Source organism: Canis aureus, chromosome 1 (genome assembly GCF_053574225.1).
Source record: "Canis aureus isolate CA01 chromosome 1, VMU_Caureus_v.1.0, whole genome shotgun sequence".
NCBI lineage: Eukaryota > Metazoa > Chordata > Mammalia > Carnivora > Canidae > Canis > Canis aureus.
In genome coordinates, this window is record NC_135611.1 from 87943338 (window position 1) to 87962632 (window position 19295).

Below are 19295 nucleotides of genomic sequence, written 5' to 3' on the forward strand. Positions count from 1 at the left end.
ATAGTCTCCACCCCAAGATTGCTAGAACTCATACAGCAATTTGGTAGCGTCGCAGGATACAAAATCAATGCCCAGAAATCAGTGGCATTTCTATACACTATCAAGGAGACTGAAGAAAGAGAAATTAAGGAGTCAATCCCATTTACAATTGCACCCAAAAGTATAAGATACCTAGGAATAAAGCTAACCAAAGAGGTAAAGGATCTATACCCTAAAAACTATAGAACACTTCTGAAAAAAATTGAGGAAGACACAAAGAGATGGAAAAATATTCCATGCTCATGGATTGGAAGAATTAATACTGTGAAAATGTCAATGTTACCCAGGGCAATATACACATTTAATTCAATCCCTATTAAAATACCATGGACTTTCTTCAGAGAGTTAGAACAAATTATTTTAAGATTTGTGTGGAATCAGAAAAGACCCCAAATAGCCAGGGGAATTTTAAAAAAGAAAACCATATCTGGGGGCATCACAATGCCAGATTTCAGGATGTACTACAAAGCTGTGGTCATCAAGACAGTGTGGTACTGGCACAAAAACAGACACATAGATCAATGGAACAGAATAGAGAACCCAGAAGTGGACCCTCAACTTTATGGTCAACTAATATTCGATAAAGGAGGAAAGACTATCCATTGGAAGAAAGACAGTCTCTTCAATAAATGGTGCTGGGAAAATTGGACATCCACAGGCAGAAGAATGAAACTAGACCACTCTCTTTCACCATACACAAAGATAAACTCAAAATGGATGAAAGATCTAAATGTGAGACAAGATTCCATCAAAATCCTAGAGGAGAACACAGGCAACACCCTTTTTGAACTCGGCCACAGTAACTTCTTGCAAGATACATCCACGAAGGCAAAAGAAACAAAAGCAAAAATGAACTATTGGGACTTCATCAAGATAAGAAGCTTTTGCACAGCAAAGGATACAGTCAACAAAACTCAAAGACAACCTACAGAATGGGAGAAGATATTTGCAAATGACGTATCAGATAAAGGGCTAGTTTCCAAGATCTATAAAGAACTTATTAAACTCAACACCAAAGAAACAAACAATCCAATCATGAAATGGGCAAAAGACATGAACAGAAATCTCACAGAGGAAGACATAGACATGGCCAACATGCACATGAGAAAATGCTTTGCATCACTTGCCATCAGGGAAATACAAATCAAAACCACAATGAGATAGCACCTCACACCAGTGAGAATGGGGAAAATTAACAAGGCAGGATACCACAAATGTTGGAGAGGATGTGGAGAAAAGGGAACCCTTTTGCACTGTTGGTGGGAATGTGAACTGGTGCAGCCACTCTGGAAAACTGTGTGGAGGTTCCTCAAACAGTTAAAAATAGACCTGCCCTACGACCCAGCAATTGCACTGTTGGGGATCTACCCCAAAGATACAGATGCAATGAAACGCAGGGACACCTGCACCCCGATGTTTATAGCAGCAATGGCCACAATAGCCAAACTGTGGAAGGAGCCTCGGTGTCCATCGAAAGATGAGTGGATAAAGAAGATGTGGTTTATGTATACAATGGAATATTACTCAGCCATTAGAAATGACAAATACCCACCATTTGCTTCAACGTGGATGGAACTGGAGGGTATTATGCTGAGTGAAGTAAGTCAGTCGGAGAAGGACAAACATTATATGTTCTCATTCATTTGGGGAATATAAATAATAGTGAAAGGGAATATAAGGGAAGGGAGAAGAAATGTGTGGGAAATATCAGAAAGGGAGACAGAATGTAAAGACTGCTAACTCTGGGAAACAAACTAGGGGTGGTAGAAGGGGAGGAGGGCAGGGGTGGGAGTGAATGGGTGACGGGCACTGGGGGTTATTATGTATGTTGGTAAATTGAACACCAATAAAAAATAAATTAAAAAATAATAATTAAAACAAAAATAAAAATTCCGAGCCACTCAAAAGTCAGCTTTTATCAATCACAATAAATTACTAACAACCATTTTGGAAAATAGCTTGTCAATCCTTCAGAAGTGAAATGTACACCTATGATATTCTACTCCTAGGAAATTATCAAAGAAAAATGAAAGCATATATATATACAAAAACTTATACAGGAACACTCGTAGCAGCTTTACTGGGAATAGCCCCAAACCAGAAATAACCTTAATGTCCATCAATAGGTAAGCAGAAAAACTGTGGTCTCAAAGGAAAAAAATACATTAAATAAAAATACAACATATCAAACTTCATGGACATAGCTAAAGCAGTGATGAAAAGATGTACTTTACAGCATTAAATACATACAAAAGGAGAAAATGGCTCCAATCAATAATCAGATTCCACCACAAGAACCCAGAAAAAGGGCAAAATAAACCCACATCAAGCAGAAAAAAGAAAATAAAGATATGAGCAGACATTAATAAAGCTAAAAAGGGAAAAACAGAAAATCTATGAAACAAAGAGCTGGTTCTTTGAAAAAAGCAAAAAAAAAATTAAGCCTCTAGAAAGAGTTGCCCCCAACCCAAAAAATAAAAGAGAAGACACAAAGTACCAATATCAGGAATCAAAAGGGATATCATTGTATCACTACAGACAACAAAAGGATAGTAAGAAACTTTATGCATACAATTTGACAACTTAGACTCAAAGGACCAATTCCTCAAAAAACATTACCCCAACTCATTACATATGATACAGATTATCTGAATAGCTCTCTATAAAATTCATAATTTTAAAACTGCTCAAAAAAAAAATTTAAAAGTGCTCAAAGAAGAAATCTCAAATACCCAGTGTCATTTGAGAATTATTTGGAATACTTCAAGAAAAATTAACATCAATTCTACACTATCTCTTCCAAAACAAAAAAATTTTGAAAACGGAATACTTACCAATTCTTTTTATAAAGCTAGTTGGTATTCTGAAACCAGAAACAGATAGTACAAAAACAAAACTACAGAACAATATCCCTCACAAATATATATAGACATGAAAAAAATTTTTGACTATTAACAGAATCCAATGATATAAAAAAAAAAAATCAGTCAAGGTAATGCAACATATTAATATGCTAAAGATGAACACAGACACTATCATATCTACAGATGCAAAAAAAGAAAAAAAGCACTTAACAAAATCCAACAATCAATGATACTCTCAGAAACACAGGAATAGAGTGAAACCTCCCAAACTTGATTAAAAACAAAATATACAAAACCTACAGCTAACAACATACTCAACTGCTTTCCTCCTAAGACCAGAAACAAGATAAGAATGTCCACTGTTGCCATTCTTATCCAACATGGTGCTGGAAATTATAGCCAGTACAGCAAGGCGAGAAAGGAAATAAAAGGCATTCAAATCAGAAAAGAAAAAATAAAGCTGTCCTCATTTGTAGATGACATGCTTGCCTATGCAGAAAATCCCAAGGTCTCTGCTTCTTAGAGAGAGGGGGGAAAGCAGGAATACTTAGGTGTAATCTCGCAAAAAACACGGAGGACATGTGTGCTGGAAACTACCAAATGCTCACCAAAGAAATAAGATGTAAATATATGGAGACATACCATGTTCAAAGATTGGAAGACTCAATGCAGTAAAGATTTCAATTCTCCCCAAATACACATTTAATGCAATTCCTATTAAAATATCAGAAACATTTTTCTATAGATATAGAAAATATTTGATGTCATCAAGAAGGGCAAAGTCAAACTCTGAAAATCCTCTCTTCCATAAAAGCAATGAAAACACAAATTATCAAAACTAACCTTTTGGGAACTCTGGAATTTAATCAATGGCTTCTAATAATCTGGAGACTATTCAAGAAAAATGTCAATCTAGGTAAAAACAGCAAGCTTTGTGGGATTTTGAACATACCCTATTTCCTTCCCCATTTCCAGGGCAGCCCTGAAAATCAACAGCCCACAATCACACTGAAATCAGCAACCTACTGACCAATGGAGAAGTCAGAACAACGTTAAAAAGGTTTCTAGTTAAAAAAAAAAAAAAAGGTTTCTAGTTCTCATTCTAAGAAAACTGCTATTCTGTGATCTGCTTGCTGGAAATACTTACAAGGCTTATCTTTATTTGTTAAGACTCTACAGCTTGCAGCCTTTTCCCTGAAGGCATTTGTCAAAAACAATCAGTGGCAAGTATTTAAAACCACAGCTGTTTCATGAGAATAACAGTTGTGGAGAACAGTAAGCAACCAAAAAATTTTTTAAAGCTGGAGAATGAGATACCTGTAGGAGACCTGGGAAGCTCCTGGGAATCTAGAAGCCTACATGTATGAGTAGACAGTGTACCTGCCTAGGACTGTACACATGCTCAAGACTGGAAGGAGCCCGAAGCAATCACAGAGTCTCTGTGCACACAAAGAATGTTTCACCTTGTGCAAATAGGAAATGAAACCCAAAAGACAGCTGTAAACTAGCACTGATTATTAACCAAAGTTTGTAACAATTCAGAGACCACTTACTGAACCTTGGTGCACAGTAAAAACACTACCCTGCTGTGTGAAGGTGTGACCCAACATGCATAAAGAGATCCTGAACAAAGACGGGAGATGTCCCCATTGTAGTCATTTAAAGAACTATCTGACCAGTATGCTAACTAAGCAGAGACTTCAGTAGTCACATACAACAAAAAAAATACAAATTTCAAACAATTGGTTAGGAAAGTAACTACACAAAAAGCCTGGGGAGGGAAGGACAACCAATTTCAAAATTGCCACATCATGCTACTTACATGGCCACTTTCAACAAAAATTATAACACATTCAACAAAAACAAAGTATGGGTCATACACTGGGGAAAAAAAAGCCAGTAAAAAATATCCCTGAGGAAGCTCAGAAATAGACTTACAAAGTAGAGACTTTAAAATAGCTATTTTAAAAATGTTCAACTAAAGCAAACCATGTCTAAAGAACTAAAAGAAAGGAAGAGAGAACAATGTCTCATTGAATAGAGAATATCAACAGAGGAAGAAATTATAAAAAAAGAGCCAACTAGAAATATGGAGTTGAAAAATACAATAACCAAAATAAAAGATTCACTAGTGAGGCTAAACAGATTTGAACACAGAACAAAGGAAACTTGAATATTGGTTACTTGAGATTATCCAGTCTAATGAAAGGGGAAAAAAAATGAACAAAATGTGTATCCAAATATATCACTGTATATAAAACTATACAGAATAGGAGTCTCAGGGGAAGAGATGAGAAAGAGGCAGAATCAATATCTGAGAAAATTAATAACCCCAAACTTCCCAACTTTGATCTAAAATATTAATCTGCACATCCCAGAAGATAAAAACAACTTTCCAATAGGACAAATTTAAGAAGAGTCATGTTGATTAACTATGATTAACTATGATTGACATCATAGTTAACTGTTGAAAGCAAGAAAAAAAACTTATCACATACAAGGGATCCCCAACAAGATAAAAGCTGACTCCTCATCAGAAACCAAGGAGGCAGGATTCCAAGGTGGCTCAGTGGTTTAGCATCTGCCTTCGGCCCAGGGCGTGATCCTGGAGCCCTGGGATCAAGTACCATATCAGGCTCCCTGCATGGAGCCTGCTTCTGCTTCTCCTTCTGCCTCTCTCTCCCTCTCTCTCATGAATAAATAAAATCTTATAAAAAAAAAAAAAAAAAAGAAAGAAAAGAAAAAAGAAACCAAGGAGGTTAGAAGGCAATGGAATGTCATATTCAAAATGCTGGGAAGAAAAGAAAAAAATTCCCTATCGAGTAAAACTGTCCTTCGATAACTAAAGACACTGCCAGAGAAACAAGAACTAGAAAATTCATCATTAGCAGACCTACCCTACAAGAAATCCTAAAGTCTTCTTTCATGCCAAAATGAAAGGATGCTAGGCAATAACTTGAAATCTATATAAAGAAAGAGCGAGCATCAGTAAAGGTAGCTACAGAGTTAATAAAAAAAATAGTAAAATCTCTTTGTATCTTTTTTCTTTTATCAGATTTAAAAGACAACTGTTATGTTATTAATTAAAAAAAAAAAAAAACAAAAACATGTATTTTCTTAGTCCCTAGTTCTTGGCTTGGAGTTCTTAAAACCCTTGGGATTTCCTGAGTGACAGGAGCATCTTTTGAAATTCATACCAAGCACGGACCACTTTTGACCATGCCTGATTTTGTGCTAGTAAGATGACTCTTGGAAGGGCCCCTAGATAACTTCAGAATGAATGGAGTCTGGTTGCCAGAAGAATCAACACATGATTAGAGGGCTAGAGCTTTCAGCACCACTCCCTGACCTCAAGGAGGGGAAAAGAACTGGAGACTGAGTTCATTTACCAATGGCCAATAATTTAATCAGCCATGCCTACATAATGAATCTTCAATAAAAAAAATTCTAAATGATAAAGTCCTGGAGCTTCTGGCTTGATGAAGAGGTCAATATCCTGGAAGGGTGATGCACCTAGAAGAGGGAATGAAAGCTCTGAACACTACCCCCCCTTACCTCATCTTAAGCATCTCTTCCATTTGGGTGTTACTGAGTTGCATCCTTTGTAATAAACTGGCAATTCTCAAGTATTATATTTTCCTGAGTTCTGCGAATCATTGTAGCAAATATCAAACCTGAAGATCGGCTATGGGAACCCCTGAATTTGTAGCCACGCATGCAGAAGTGAGAGGATCATATCCCATACCAGGCAATCCCGGCAGTGAGGGCCTGCACTGGGAAGATGAATCCCGGTAACATGGCCCTTGATAAATCAGCGAGACTTAAATCTGTAAGAGCCAGATGGCAATAAGAAACTCCATAGCTGCCCTTAAAGAACAAAAAATTAACTGCACAAGACATAGCATAGAAGCAGCAGTCTGAAAAGCACCTGGGGTACAAGGGAAGGGATTTATTGACTAATCTTAGAGTGTGTGAATGGGCAGGGATCTTCAGGAGACTTCTCCAGGAACCAAGGTGCTGGCAGATGCCACTTCTCTTCTACTCCACCAGCTTAGCCAGACACTTGCAGAAGCCAGAGCTAATGCCCCACCCCCACCCCACTTATATCCTGCTAGCATTAGGTGCTCCACCCAAGCATTCCCCTGAGGACCTACTCATCCAAACCACTGCTCCTGGCACACCACACCCTGTAGGAAGCCCCAGAAGGAACCAGTACCACTTCAAAATGACTCCTGCCCTGGGAGGGGGAAAGATAACCTCACACACTGGCACACCTATAGTTCAGCAGCCCAGACTCTTGGTGGCTGTGCAGGGAGCAAGAGATGCCCTTTGAGAGGATAACTGCAGACTCCTAGTCAGATGGCCAGCCCTGCCCACTAGCAAGCCTGAAGCAACCTCAAACAGGCCTCTCAACAGCAGAGACCACACCCTGCCTAGTGCACCCACAGCACCTATTTTGGTCATTGCAGTCAGCTAAGCTGAAGGCAACAGTGGCTCAGCCACAAGAGCAGGACATATGCAGCCCACACAGAGGACACCCCTGGAGACCAGAGAGGGCAAGAACTACAGGATACCACAGAATCTCTTCCACAAAAGACCAGGACTTTCATAACTAGGAGATGTAGCTGATCGACACAGAAACAAACATAGAGTCAGACAAAATGAGAGGGTAATATGTCCCAAATGAAAGAACAAGACAAAAAACACAGAAAAGAGCTAAATGAAATGGAAGTAAGCAATATACCTAATAAAGATTCAAATAGAGAAATTGGGACTTCATAAAAGCATAGATGATCTCAATGAAAACTTCAGCAGAGATAGAAAATATAAGAATCAGAGCAGAAGAAATTAATAACAGAAATAAATATACTAAGGGAATCAACAGGAGATTAGAGGATACAGATGATCTGGAAGATAGGGTAATGGAGAGCAATCAAGCAGAATATCAAAAAGAAAAAAATATAAAAAATAAGAACAGGTTAAGGGAACTCTGCGACATCATCAAGCATAACATTCACATTATGGGGATTCCAGAAAGGGAAGAGAGAGAAGAGGCAGAAAACTTAAAAAAACAAACAAACAAACAAACAAAAAAACACTAGCTGAAAAATGTCCTAATCTGGGGAAGGAAACAGTCTATAAGGCACAGAGAGAGCCTCTAACAAGATGAACCCAAGGACCACACCAAGATACATAATTTATTTTTATGAGGAGAATTTTTAAAGGAGCAAAAGACAACAGTTATACACTAAAAGAAACTCCATAAGGCTATCAGCTGATTTTTCAGCAAAAACTTTGCAGGCCTAAAGGGAGTGTCACTGATAGATTCAAAGTGCTGAAAAGACAAGACCCACAACCAAGAATACTCTAGCCAACAAGGTAAATCATTTAGAATACAAGATAAAGTGTTTCCCAGGCAAACAAATTAAATGAGTTCATCACTAAATTTAAAGGAGGCTCTTTAAGTGCAAAGACGAAGCCAGAACTAGAAGGAAATTATGAAAAGAAAAAAAAGCTCAAAGGTAAAAGTAACCAGGTATTAAAGGTAGATCAGTCACTTATAAAAGCCAGTTTTTAAAACAGAGAAGTAGTAAAATAAATTATACCTACAAAATCTAGTCAAGGGATACACAAAAAGATATAAAGTACGACATCACATACATAAAATGTGGAGGGGGAAGTATAAATGTAGTAGTTATTTTAGGATGTGTTCAAACTTATGCAACTTAATAGAGATTTGCTCCACACATAAGATGTTATATATGAGCCCAGTGGCAACCACAAATCAAAAACCTAAAATAGATAAAAAATAATGCAGAAATGAATATAGGCATAACACTAAAGAAAGCTTTCAACTGCTGGGTAAGAGAGCAAGAGAAGAAAAAATGAACAGAAGAACTACAAAAAAGAACCAGAAAACAAAATGGCAATAAGTACACATCAATAATTACTTCAAATGTAAATGGATTAAATGTTCTAATCAAAAGACTTAGAATGATTAAATGGATTAAAAACCAAAAACAAACCAAGACCCGTATATATGATGACTTTAAGAGACTCACCTCAGACCTCAAGACACACAGACTGAAGTGAAGGAATCCAAAAGGATATTCCATGCAATGAAGCAGGGGAAAAAAAAAAAAAAAAAAAAAAGCAAGAATAGCAATAGATATACAAGACAAAATAAACAACACAATAGACTGAAGCTAGAGACAAAGAAGAGCGCTACATGATGATAAAGAGATCAGTCCAACTAGATATATCAATTGTAAATATGGATGTGCCCGACAAAGGAGCACCTAAATTCATAAAGTAAATATTAACAGACAAAATGAGAACTTGACAATAGAATAATAGAAGACTTTAACACCTCACTTACATCAATGGATAGATCACTCAGACCAAAAGAAAAAAAAATTCAAAAAACAGTGGTCTGGATCATTTACAAATGGATCTAACAAACATACACAAAATATTACATCCCCTGGGATGCCTGGGTAGCTCAGTGGTTGAGCGTCTGCCTTCGGCTCAGGGCGTGATCCCAGGGTCTGGGGATCAAGTCCCACATCGGGCTCCCCGCAGGGAGCCTGCTTCTCCCTCTCCCTATGTCTCGGCCACTCTCCCTGTGCCTCTCACAAATAAATACATAGAATCTTAAAAAAAAAAAAAAAAAAAAAAAATTACATCCCAAAAACAGAAGACACATTCTTCTCGAGTGCACATGGAACATCCTCCAGAGTAGATCACATCAGGCCACAAAAGAGGTCTCAACAAGTTTACGAAGACTGAAATCATATCAAGCACCTTCTCTGACCACAATGATATAAAACTAGAAATCAATTACAAGAGAAATCTGAAAAGAACACACAGGCTAAACATAATGGTTTTTAACAATGAATGGGAAAACCAAGAAATTAAAGAGGAAATTAAAAAATTCATGGAGATAAATGAAAATGAAAACACAATGGGCCAAAATCTTTGGAACACAGTAAAAGCAGTTCTAAGAGGGAATTTTATAGAAATACTGGTCTATCCCCACAAATGAAAATCTCAAACCTAACCTTACACTCATAGGAGCTGGAAAAGGAGCAAAGCAAGCCCAAAACTTGCTAAAGGAAGGAAATAATAAAGATTAAAACATAAATAAATGAAATACAGACTGAAAGAAAAAGGTAAAAGAAACCAAGAGCTGTTTCTTTGAAAAGATAAACAAAATTGATAAACCTTTAGCCAAACTCAAAGAAAAAAAGGGAGAGGACTCAAATACAATCCAAAATGAAGGAAAAGAAGTAACTGATATTATAGAAATACAAGAGAAAATACTATGAAAAATTATCATCCAACAAATTGGGACAACCTAGGAAAAAATGGATAAATTCCTAGAAAATAGCATCTCCCAAAACTGAATTAGGAAGAAACAAAAAACATAAACAGACCAAATACTAGTGATAAAATTGAATCACTACTCAAAAATCTCCCAAAAGGTCCAAGTCCCTGCTCCCCTGTGCCGGGTATACTTGGACCCAAGCTCGAGCATTGGTGTCGGCTCCTTGGTGGTTTCTCGGATTCGCAATCTTGGGCACAACACTGACAGTATGCTTCTATGATCTCTTCTTTGTTGTATTTTTTATTGAATTAGGTTGCAAGTGACTGTTATGGTTCTCTACTTGATTTTAGTGCTTTGTCCCAAATAAGTCTGTCTTGCCTTTTTTTTTTTTTTTTTTTTTTTTTTTTTTAGTATAAGGATCATTCTAATATCCTTTTCTATCATATTGCTTGGCTCAATTTTGGGTAGAGAGAAACTACTTGTTGCTTGGGTCATTGTACTTAGAAGCACTAACAACAAAAAAAAAAGTCATGTGTATTTGTTTCTTTGTAAACATGAGATTGCTACTGTTGGGGAAATTACAGACTAGAAAGTTTATACTTGAATGAGAATGCAGAGGAAAATCATAATGATCTCTCAGAGAAAACAACATATAATAAAAATTTCATTTAAACCACACACACGGGGCTTCTGGGTGGTTCAGTGGTTGAGCATCTATCTGCCTTTAGCTCAGGTCGTGATTCTGGGTTCCTGGCACTGACTCCTACATTGGGCTCCCCACAGGGAGTCTGCTTATTCCCTTGCCTGTGTCTGTCTCTGCCTCTGTCTCTCATGAACAAAATCTTTAAAAAAAAATAATAAAGCACTCACACACACAAGTTTTATATGTAATTTGAAGGGATTCATTATCATCTTGAGGCCCATGCATGATTTTTTATTGGGCCTTGGGTCTCAGAATATAAACAATAGGAATCTGGATTGGACAGATTGCTGTCTTTGACTTGCTAAATGAATATACGCTTACATGGTTTTGTATGTATGAGTGAATTTCTCTTGAAAGACACAGAGGTAGACTTGGGCAAAAGAAAAAAATATTCCCTGTTCTTGGTAAGATGATGCACCATCATGAAGTTTTCAGTATTCCCTAAATTATAATTTTAATTCAATTCAATAAAAATAACAGCAAATAGTTTATGGATTTGACCAAAAAAAAAAAAAAAAAAAAAAATCTCCCAGCAAACAAGTCCAGGGCCAGATGGCTTCACACTAATTGTACTAGACATTTAAAGAAAAGGTAATGTCTGTTCTTCTCAAACTATTCCAAAAATTGAAACAGAAAACTTCCAAACTCTACAAGACCAGCAATTACACTAATACCAAAACCAGACAAAAAGACTACCAAAAAACAAAAAAACTACAGGCAAGTATCTGAGGAATATAGATGTAAAATCCTCAACAAAGTATTAATCCAAATTCAACAGTACATTAAAAGGATCATTCACCATGACCAAGTGCAAGTTATTCCAGGGATGCAAGAATGGTTCAATACTCACAATCAACAGGATACATCATATTAACAAGAAGGATAAAAATCCTATCACCATCTCAATACATGCAGAAAAAGCATGTGACAAAATACAACAACCATTCATGTTTAGAGAAACACATCTCAACATAATAAAGGCTATATATGAAAATCTCACATCTAACATCTACTCAATGAGCTGAAAGCTTTTCCTCTAAGATTAAGAATAAGAAAGACATTCACTATCACCACTTTTATTCAACATAATACTGAAAATCCTCACTGCAGCAATCAGACATGAAAAATAAATAAAAGACAGCCAAACTGGTAAAAGTAGTAAAATTGTCACTATTTGCAGATGGTATGCAATATATGAAAAGCCCTAAAGTCTCCACCAAAAAACTGTTAGAATAAGTGAATTCAGTAAAGTTGCAGAATACAAAACGGATCTAAACAAATCTGTTGCATTTCTACACACTAATAATAAAGTAGCAAAAAGAGGAATTAAGAAAGCAATGCCATCTATAACTGCACCCTAAAATATAAAATACCGAGTAATAAATTTAACCAAGGAGGTAAAAGCCTTATACTCTGAAAATTACAAGCCATCAATGGAAGAAACCAAAAGTGATATAAACAAATGGGAAGATATACTATCCTCATGGAAGAATTAATATTAAAATGTTTATACTATCCCAGTCTAAGATTCAATGCAATCCTTATCAAAATACCAAAAGCATTTTTCACAAAACTAGAACAAATAATCCCAAAATGTGTACAGAAACACACAAGTTAATGAATCATCAAAGAAACTGTGAGAAAGAAAAATGGTGGCGGTATATCAATCCCAGATTTCAGGATATACTCCAAAGCGAAAGTAATCAAATCAGTATAGTACCAGTCAAAAAACAGGTACATAGATCATTGGAACAGTATAGAGAGCCTGGAAATTAAACCCACACCTATATAGTCAATCTACAACAAAGGAAGCAAGAATATACAAAAAGAAAAAGAATCTTTTCAATAAATGTTGAAAAAACTCAATAGCTACATGCTAAAGAATGAAACTGGACCAGTTTCTATTTCTCCAGCTTAAAATGCACAAAGATAAACTAAAAATGGATTGAAGACCTAAAGGTGAGACATATTATCATATAACTCCTACGAGGTAACATAGGCAGTTATGTCTTTGACATTGCCCTTACCAACATATTTATGGCTGTCTCTTCAGCCAAGAGACAAAAGGAAAAAAATAAACTATTGGGCCAACTGGTGTACCAAATACAACTACTGGTACACCAACATCAAGTTTTTGCACAGTGAAGGAAGCTGTCAACAAACAAAACAGCAACCTGGTAAATAAAAGAAGATATTTGCAAGTGATAGATAAGAGGTTAATACCCAAAATATATAAAGATCTTATGCAACTCAACACCAAACAAAAGCAAACAAAAAACCCAACATCATTAAAACACAGGCAGAAAATCTAAATAGACATTTTCCCAAAGCAGACATACAGACAGCCAACAGACATAAAAAGATGCTCAGGGTGCCAGGGTGGCTCAGTTGGTTAAGCGTCCAACCCTTGATTTCAGCTCAGGTCATGATCTCAGAGTCATGAGATCAAGGCCCACATCAGGCTCCATGCTCAGCACCACATCTGCTGGAGATTCTCTCCCTCTGCCACCATGTATATACACATACCTACATAAATACATATATACATGGACTCTTAAGTAAAAAAACAAAGTGGTGGTTGCCAGAGGGAAGGTGGATGGGGGATGGGTTAAATAAAGGGGATTATGAGATCAAAAACTTCCAGTTATAAAATAAACCACAGAAATGAAAAGTACAACATAAGGAAAACAGTCAATAATACTGGAATAACAGTGTATAATACATAGTGACTATACTTATCATAGTAAGCAATGAGTAATGCACAGAATTGAGTCAATGTCATATACCTGAAACTAACATAATGTTGTATGTTAATATTTACTTCAATAAAAAAAGAAAGCCCATGATCCACAAGAAACATTTTAGATTCAAAGACACAAATAGGTTTAAAGTAAAAGAATGGAACTTTATAGAGTCAAAGAGAACTCGTTTCCACTCTCCTAAGAATCCTCATTTCAGTAAAAGGTACCACTAATCCATCCAATTGTGAAGTCAAAAAGATTAGAAGGGATCCTCAATTCTTCCACAATTCAGTCTATCTACTCCCCGAGCAAATTTTGTGGTTCAGTTTTCTAAACTTGCCTGTCCACGACTATCATATGAGGAGAAGCAAGCCTTCTCACTTGCCTTGCCTACTTCAGTGGCCTTATTATGGAACTCTCTACTTTTTTGTCCCATACAATTCACTCTCTGTAAGGCAATCCTGAGTGCTTTTAAAACATATGAAGTACTATTTCTCCAGCTTAAAAACTTCAAAAGCTTTCTCTCTCATTGCATTTAGAATCAAATTCAATTTCCTTTCTTTTTTCTTTAAGGGTCTAATATGGTCTGTGCCTAGCTCTCATATCTGCTACTTTTTAGGAATATAAGACCTCATGGGACACAGAGGAAAGATAGTCAAAGTGTTGGGAAAAAAACAATTTAGAGTTTATAATTTAAGATTCAGCCATATTAACATTCCACAATGAATGCAAAAAACTTATTTTCCAACATACAAGAACTCAAAGTTCATCACCCAAAGAGTGTCTCTGAAACATCCTTGCAAAATATCCAGCAACAAAAAAGTCTACCTCCTAAAGGCAGAAATAAGATAAAACAAGTAATATAAAAAAAAAAAAAAAAAAACCCCAATAGGGCAGCCCCAGTGACTCAGCGGTTTAGCGCCGCCTTTGGCCCCGGGTGTGATCCTGGAGACCAGGGATCGAGTCCCACGTCGGGTTCCCTGCATGGAGCCTGCTTCTCTCTCTGCCTGTGTCTCTGCCTCTCTTTCTCTGTGTCTGTCATGAATAAATAAAATCTTTACAAAAAAAATAATAAAACAAATTAAGTCTAAATAGGCACAGACTGTAAAAATAACATTTTAAATAACTGGTAAGTATCATTTCTGAGGGTACAGACATGGAATAGAAGAAGACAAAGTATCTTAACTAAACAGAAGAATAAAAATGCTGACTTTTTAATTTTTTAAAGATTTTTATTTATTCATGAGACACACAAAGAGAGGCAGAGACACAGGCAGAGGGAGAAGTAGGCTCCCCACAGGGAATCCAATGTGGGACTCGATCCCAGGATCCTGGGGTCACACCCTGAGCTGAAGGCAGACACTCAACCACTGAGCCACCCAGCCATCCCAAAATGCTAACTTTAGGTTTAGAATATATAACTCCATGGGAGAAAAATGGAATAAAAAAAAAAAGCTATCAATACCAACAGAAAGGAGAAAGTGGAGCAGGCAGGAGAAATCCAACAAAAAGCATAGTGAGTAGAAACCAACCATAAATGGACTGGTGAAACTCCCTGGATGACAAAGTGTCATAACACCACAATGAGGAAAACTGCAGAACAAAACCCAGTACATACTACTCACAGCAGAAAAAATTAATCAAAACATGATGCAGAAATAATAAAACAATATAGCTTTAAAACCTAGAAAACGAAACCTAATATAATCATTAGGAAAAATAGACAATTCTATATTCATAGAAGAGGGTATTTCACTTTAAAAATGGATAAAAATGTACATAGGGCATTGACATAATATAAGTATAGTAAACCTGTTGTAACACATATATTTATACATATAAATAGACTGAATACATTCTTTTTGAATATTTACAGAACATGTACAAAACCAAATATAAAAGTCCAAAAAGATCTCAAAATATCTAAAAGTCATAAAGCCCATGTTTATTAACCATATAGGAACAGAATTAGAACTCTACTTTAAGGTTTTGAAATTCCATATCCATAGAAATTAAAATAGTAAGAACTTCTATATAAGCTTAAATGAATGAAAATGTTAAATTTTCAAACCAAATTCACTGATGGCTGAAAATATGGAATCTGAAGTAGAAAAGCAATAAAAGCACTTAACCACATATATGAGATGTAGCCAAATGATAACCAAAAAATTATTTATGCCCTAAAATGTATTTATTAAAAGTTAGGGATATGTAGGTGACTCAGTGGTTTAGTATCTGCCTCCAGCTCAGGGTGTGAACCTAACTTAATCCCGGGATTAAATCCGGCATCAGGCTCCCCTTGAGAAGCCTGCTTCTCCCTCTGCCTGTGTCTCTGCCACTGCTCATAAATAAATATATTTTTTTAAGTTAATAAAAGTTAAAAGTGAAATAACTTATAAAGTGACAAGCCCTGGTAAATACACTAAGAGCAAAATAGAAAATACTGGTCCAAGGAGTATTAAAGTAGTTAAAAAGTCAGCATCACATAGTGAAAAACCAGTTAAGGATGAAATAAAAATAAAATTTTAGGCCAATCTCATATGGTGCAAAAAACTGTAAATACAAGATCTTCCAGCTGAATCCAGCAATGTATTAAAATATCAGGTACGATTTGCGACAGAAACAAAGATGATTCAAATTTACACAACTTAGCAATCTGTATTCATCCCTGTTTAGGGTTTTAAAGATGAAATCTTTATGTCTTTTCCCTCCTAAACTCCAACAAAGTATTAGAAATGGAGTACAAAGCTTCACTCCCACAGGGACAGAGGGAACCAAGGGAGGAGACAGCAAGAGCATTCAAAAGAGGAAAGACAGCAGAAGGACCACTGATGTAGTACCCTATTGGAGGAGCCACAGTGTGAAAGGTGATGAGGAGAAAAAGGAAAGAGAGGAGGACTCTTTCAAAACAAAAGAACAATTCTGGAGCCTCTCAACAACCAGGAGATATCAAGGAGAAAAGACCTCATACACAACAGGACTGCCCCCTCCCTGCCTCCCGCCCAGTGCCCCGCACCCCTCCACACAGATGCACTTCACACTGATGGCTGAGCCTCTGCCATGAGAATCTGAGGTTTATCCTGGAGAAATTAAATCAGAGGTGCCTGGAATCTGAAGATAAAGCTACAGAAAAATGGGTGGGGCTGAAAAAAACAGAAGATGAACATAATGCTTCAACCACTGGGAATGTTTCAAGTTATGCGTCTATCCCAAAGACAGGTAATTCAAACTCAGGTTTCTGAACGGTTCTGAAGAACAAAACTCTACACATGATTGAGGATCTCTTGGCTAAGCCCACTTTCCTGCATAGCCATCTTAAAACAATTCTGCCATCAAGCCCCAACCTGTACAAAGAATCTGTTACCAGCTTTTTAACGTCCAACTCTTAACATCAACAGATCTCTTAAAATTTAATTTCTGAGATAACTAAATCCAATTTTACCATGAGTCCATTAAAAACCTACAGCCACTCAGTTACAAAGATCACAGTGCCTATCTAGGAGTTGTGAGAATTCTTCCTCATTATCGTCTGTGCAACTGCTCTACTTCTGAATCTTAGTAGCCCTCACAGACCAAGGAGGGAATGAGGAGGACCTTAGACACTTTCCAAACAAAAGGTTGTCCCATAATTCAGGCCTGAACACAAAAGTAAGGTGAAATTAGCACAATAAAAATTTCAATACAAAAATCTTACCTGTTTATCTTTCCTTTCTATAATATCTTGCTTTTGTTTACATTTTTGAGAGGTCTCCTTAATATCTGTTGCCTGTAAGATCGAACCACAAGGAGGGGAATTTAGTTAAAATCTCAAGCAAGCCAATTATGTGGCCCCCCAACCAAATTAATTTAATTCACAATGCTTTTTCATTTCTTTCAAACCAAATTCATGTTAACACCAAAAATAACTTACTTGCAAATCTATAAAAGGTTATTCAATGATATTTAAAAATAGCCATAGGGCAGCCCCAGTGGCTCAGCGGTTTAGCGCCGCTTTCAGCCCAAGGTGTGATCCTGGAGACCCGGGATCGAGTCCCATGTTGGGCTCCCTGCATGGAGTCTGCTTCTCCCTCTGCCTGTCTCTCTGCCTCTCTGTGTGTGTGTCTTTCATCAATAAATAAATAAAATCTTCATTTTTTACTTACTTTTATTTTTTTTTAAATAAATAAAAATAGCCATAGCAATATGCACACGTTTATCTCTGCATTTATTAACTCATGATTTTCATCTGATCCTAAAAGCAATCCTACCAGGATAGTGGGGTCCATAGTTTAAACTGTCCTCAAAAATCTTGGGACTCCAAAATCTCCCTAAAGTTAAAAGCCACAACCATAAAAATTTTTGAGTTAAAAATTTTTTTCCAAAAGATTTATTTTTTTCATGAGAGACACAAGAGAGAGGCAAAGACATAGAGAGAGGCAGGCTCCCTACAGGGAACTTGATATGGGACTCAATCCCAGTACCCCAGGATCATGACCTGAGCTGAAGGCAGATGCTCAACCACTGCGCCACCCAACTCAGGAGTCCCTGAGTTTAAAATGTTTAAATATATTTTTTAATAAATGGAATTTTCCATATGCCATTATACCATTTATTCTAAGAAACACCAAGTTTTCTATGATAAATTCACAAAAGATGTTCAATGTTCCTACAAATACTACTCTGAGTCTTCTTGTCATTAAAACAATCACATTTCCATTTTCTCTTTTGTAGGCTGGAGTTTCCACAAAGGAGCAACCCACCAGCAGTGACAGTACCCTGAAAAGCCCTGCAGTGGTAGAATCAAGCTTAAAAAGGAACAAAAGCTTCAAGTAAATCCACAAAATAACAGATCTACAAAATAGTTATTGTACTTGCTCAAATACAGAAGATCCATAACCGAGCTGGGAAAAGTACCTTCTCTTTGATTCGAGCCTCCAAAGTGTGCCGCTGCCTCTCAATTTCTTCAATTCGACGTGTCATGGGGATCTGCCCTTCCTTCAGTTTCCTCACCTCTTCCTTCACTCGGTCACGAGCTAGTTTTACTTCTTCATACTCCTGACGAACGTTTTCATATTCCTTGCAATTAATTCAAGAAATAAAAGTTAATGCACTAGTAGGTGGAACTAAAAACCCATACGCTAAAATCAAGGTGCAAACAGAAACCAAATCTATGAAAAGACTGGGTATCCTTTTGGCAAGTCTACTCATGTGAAATCTACTGCCTGAAATAACTTCAGTAGCAGTGAATACCAACACTGATTTACTAAGAAGCTCAACACTCCCTGAGTATTTACCTCTATTATTGGGCTGGGCCCTCACTTCCATCCCTTCCTGGTTCTGAAGCTGGTTCTGAATTGCTACTAGTCTTTCTAGTCTCTCAATGAAGAAGGGATAGCAGAAGGTATAAATAAACTCAGTTATTAAAAAAATAAATAAAAAATAAACTCAGTTATGAAAAGTAAAAATGAACAAAGGAAAAACAGATCAAAGGAGAACAAAAATGCGAGTAAAAATGTCTGTCATGTTACAGGAATTAGTAAATATTTGCTAAAAAAGAAAAGTAAGTGGAGTGCCCGGAGAGCTTATAGTTAAGAATGTATGGGCTGAAAAAAAGAAAGATTACAGAGTAAATTTTAAAAATG

General features: G+C 36.6%; 1 protein-coding gene across 3 annotated transcripts in view; it reads right to left on the minus strand.

Annotated features, from left to right (window-relative positions):
* The window catches only part of SMC5 (structural maintenance of chromosomes 5), a 92907-nt gene that overhangs the window by 49966 nt on the left and 23646 nt on the right, over nucleotides 1–19295 (minus strand). For all 3 annotated transcript variants that reach the window (XM_077907329.1, XM_077907321.1, XM_077907335.1), the window contains exons 7-8: nucleotides 18568–18729; nucleotides 17369–17440 (exon numbers count right to left, since the gene is read on the minus strand). In XM_077907329.1, the coding sequence (XP_077763455.1) occupies nucleotides 17369–17440; nucleotides 18568–18729 (234 nt within the window). The remainder of the gene's footprint in view (nucleotides 1–17368; nucleotides 17441–18567; nucleotides 18730–19295) is intronic.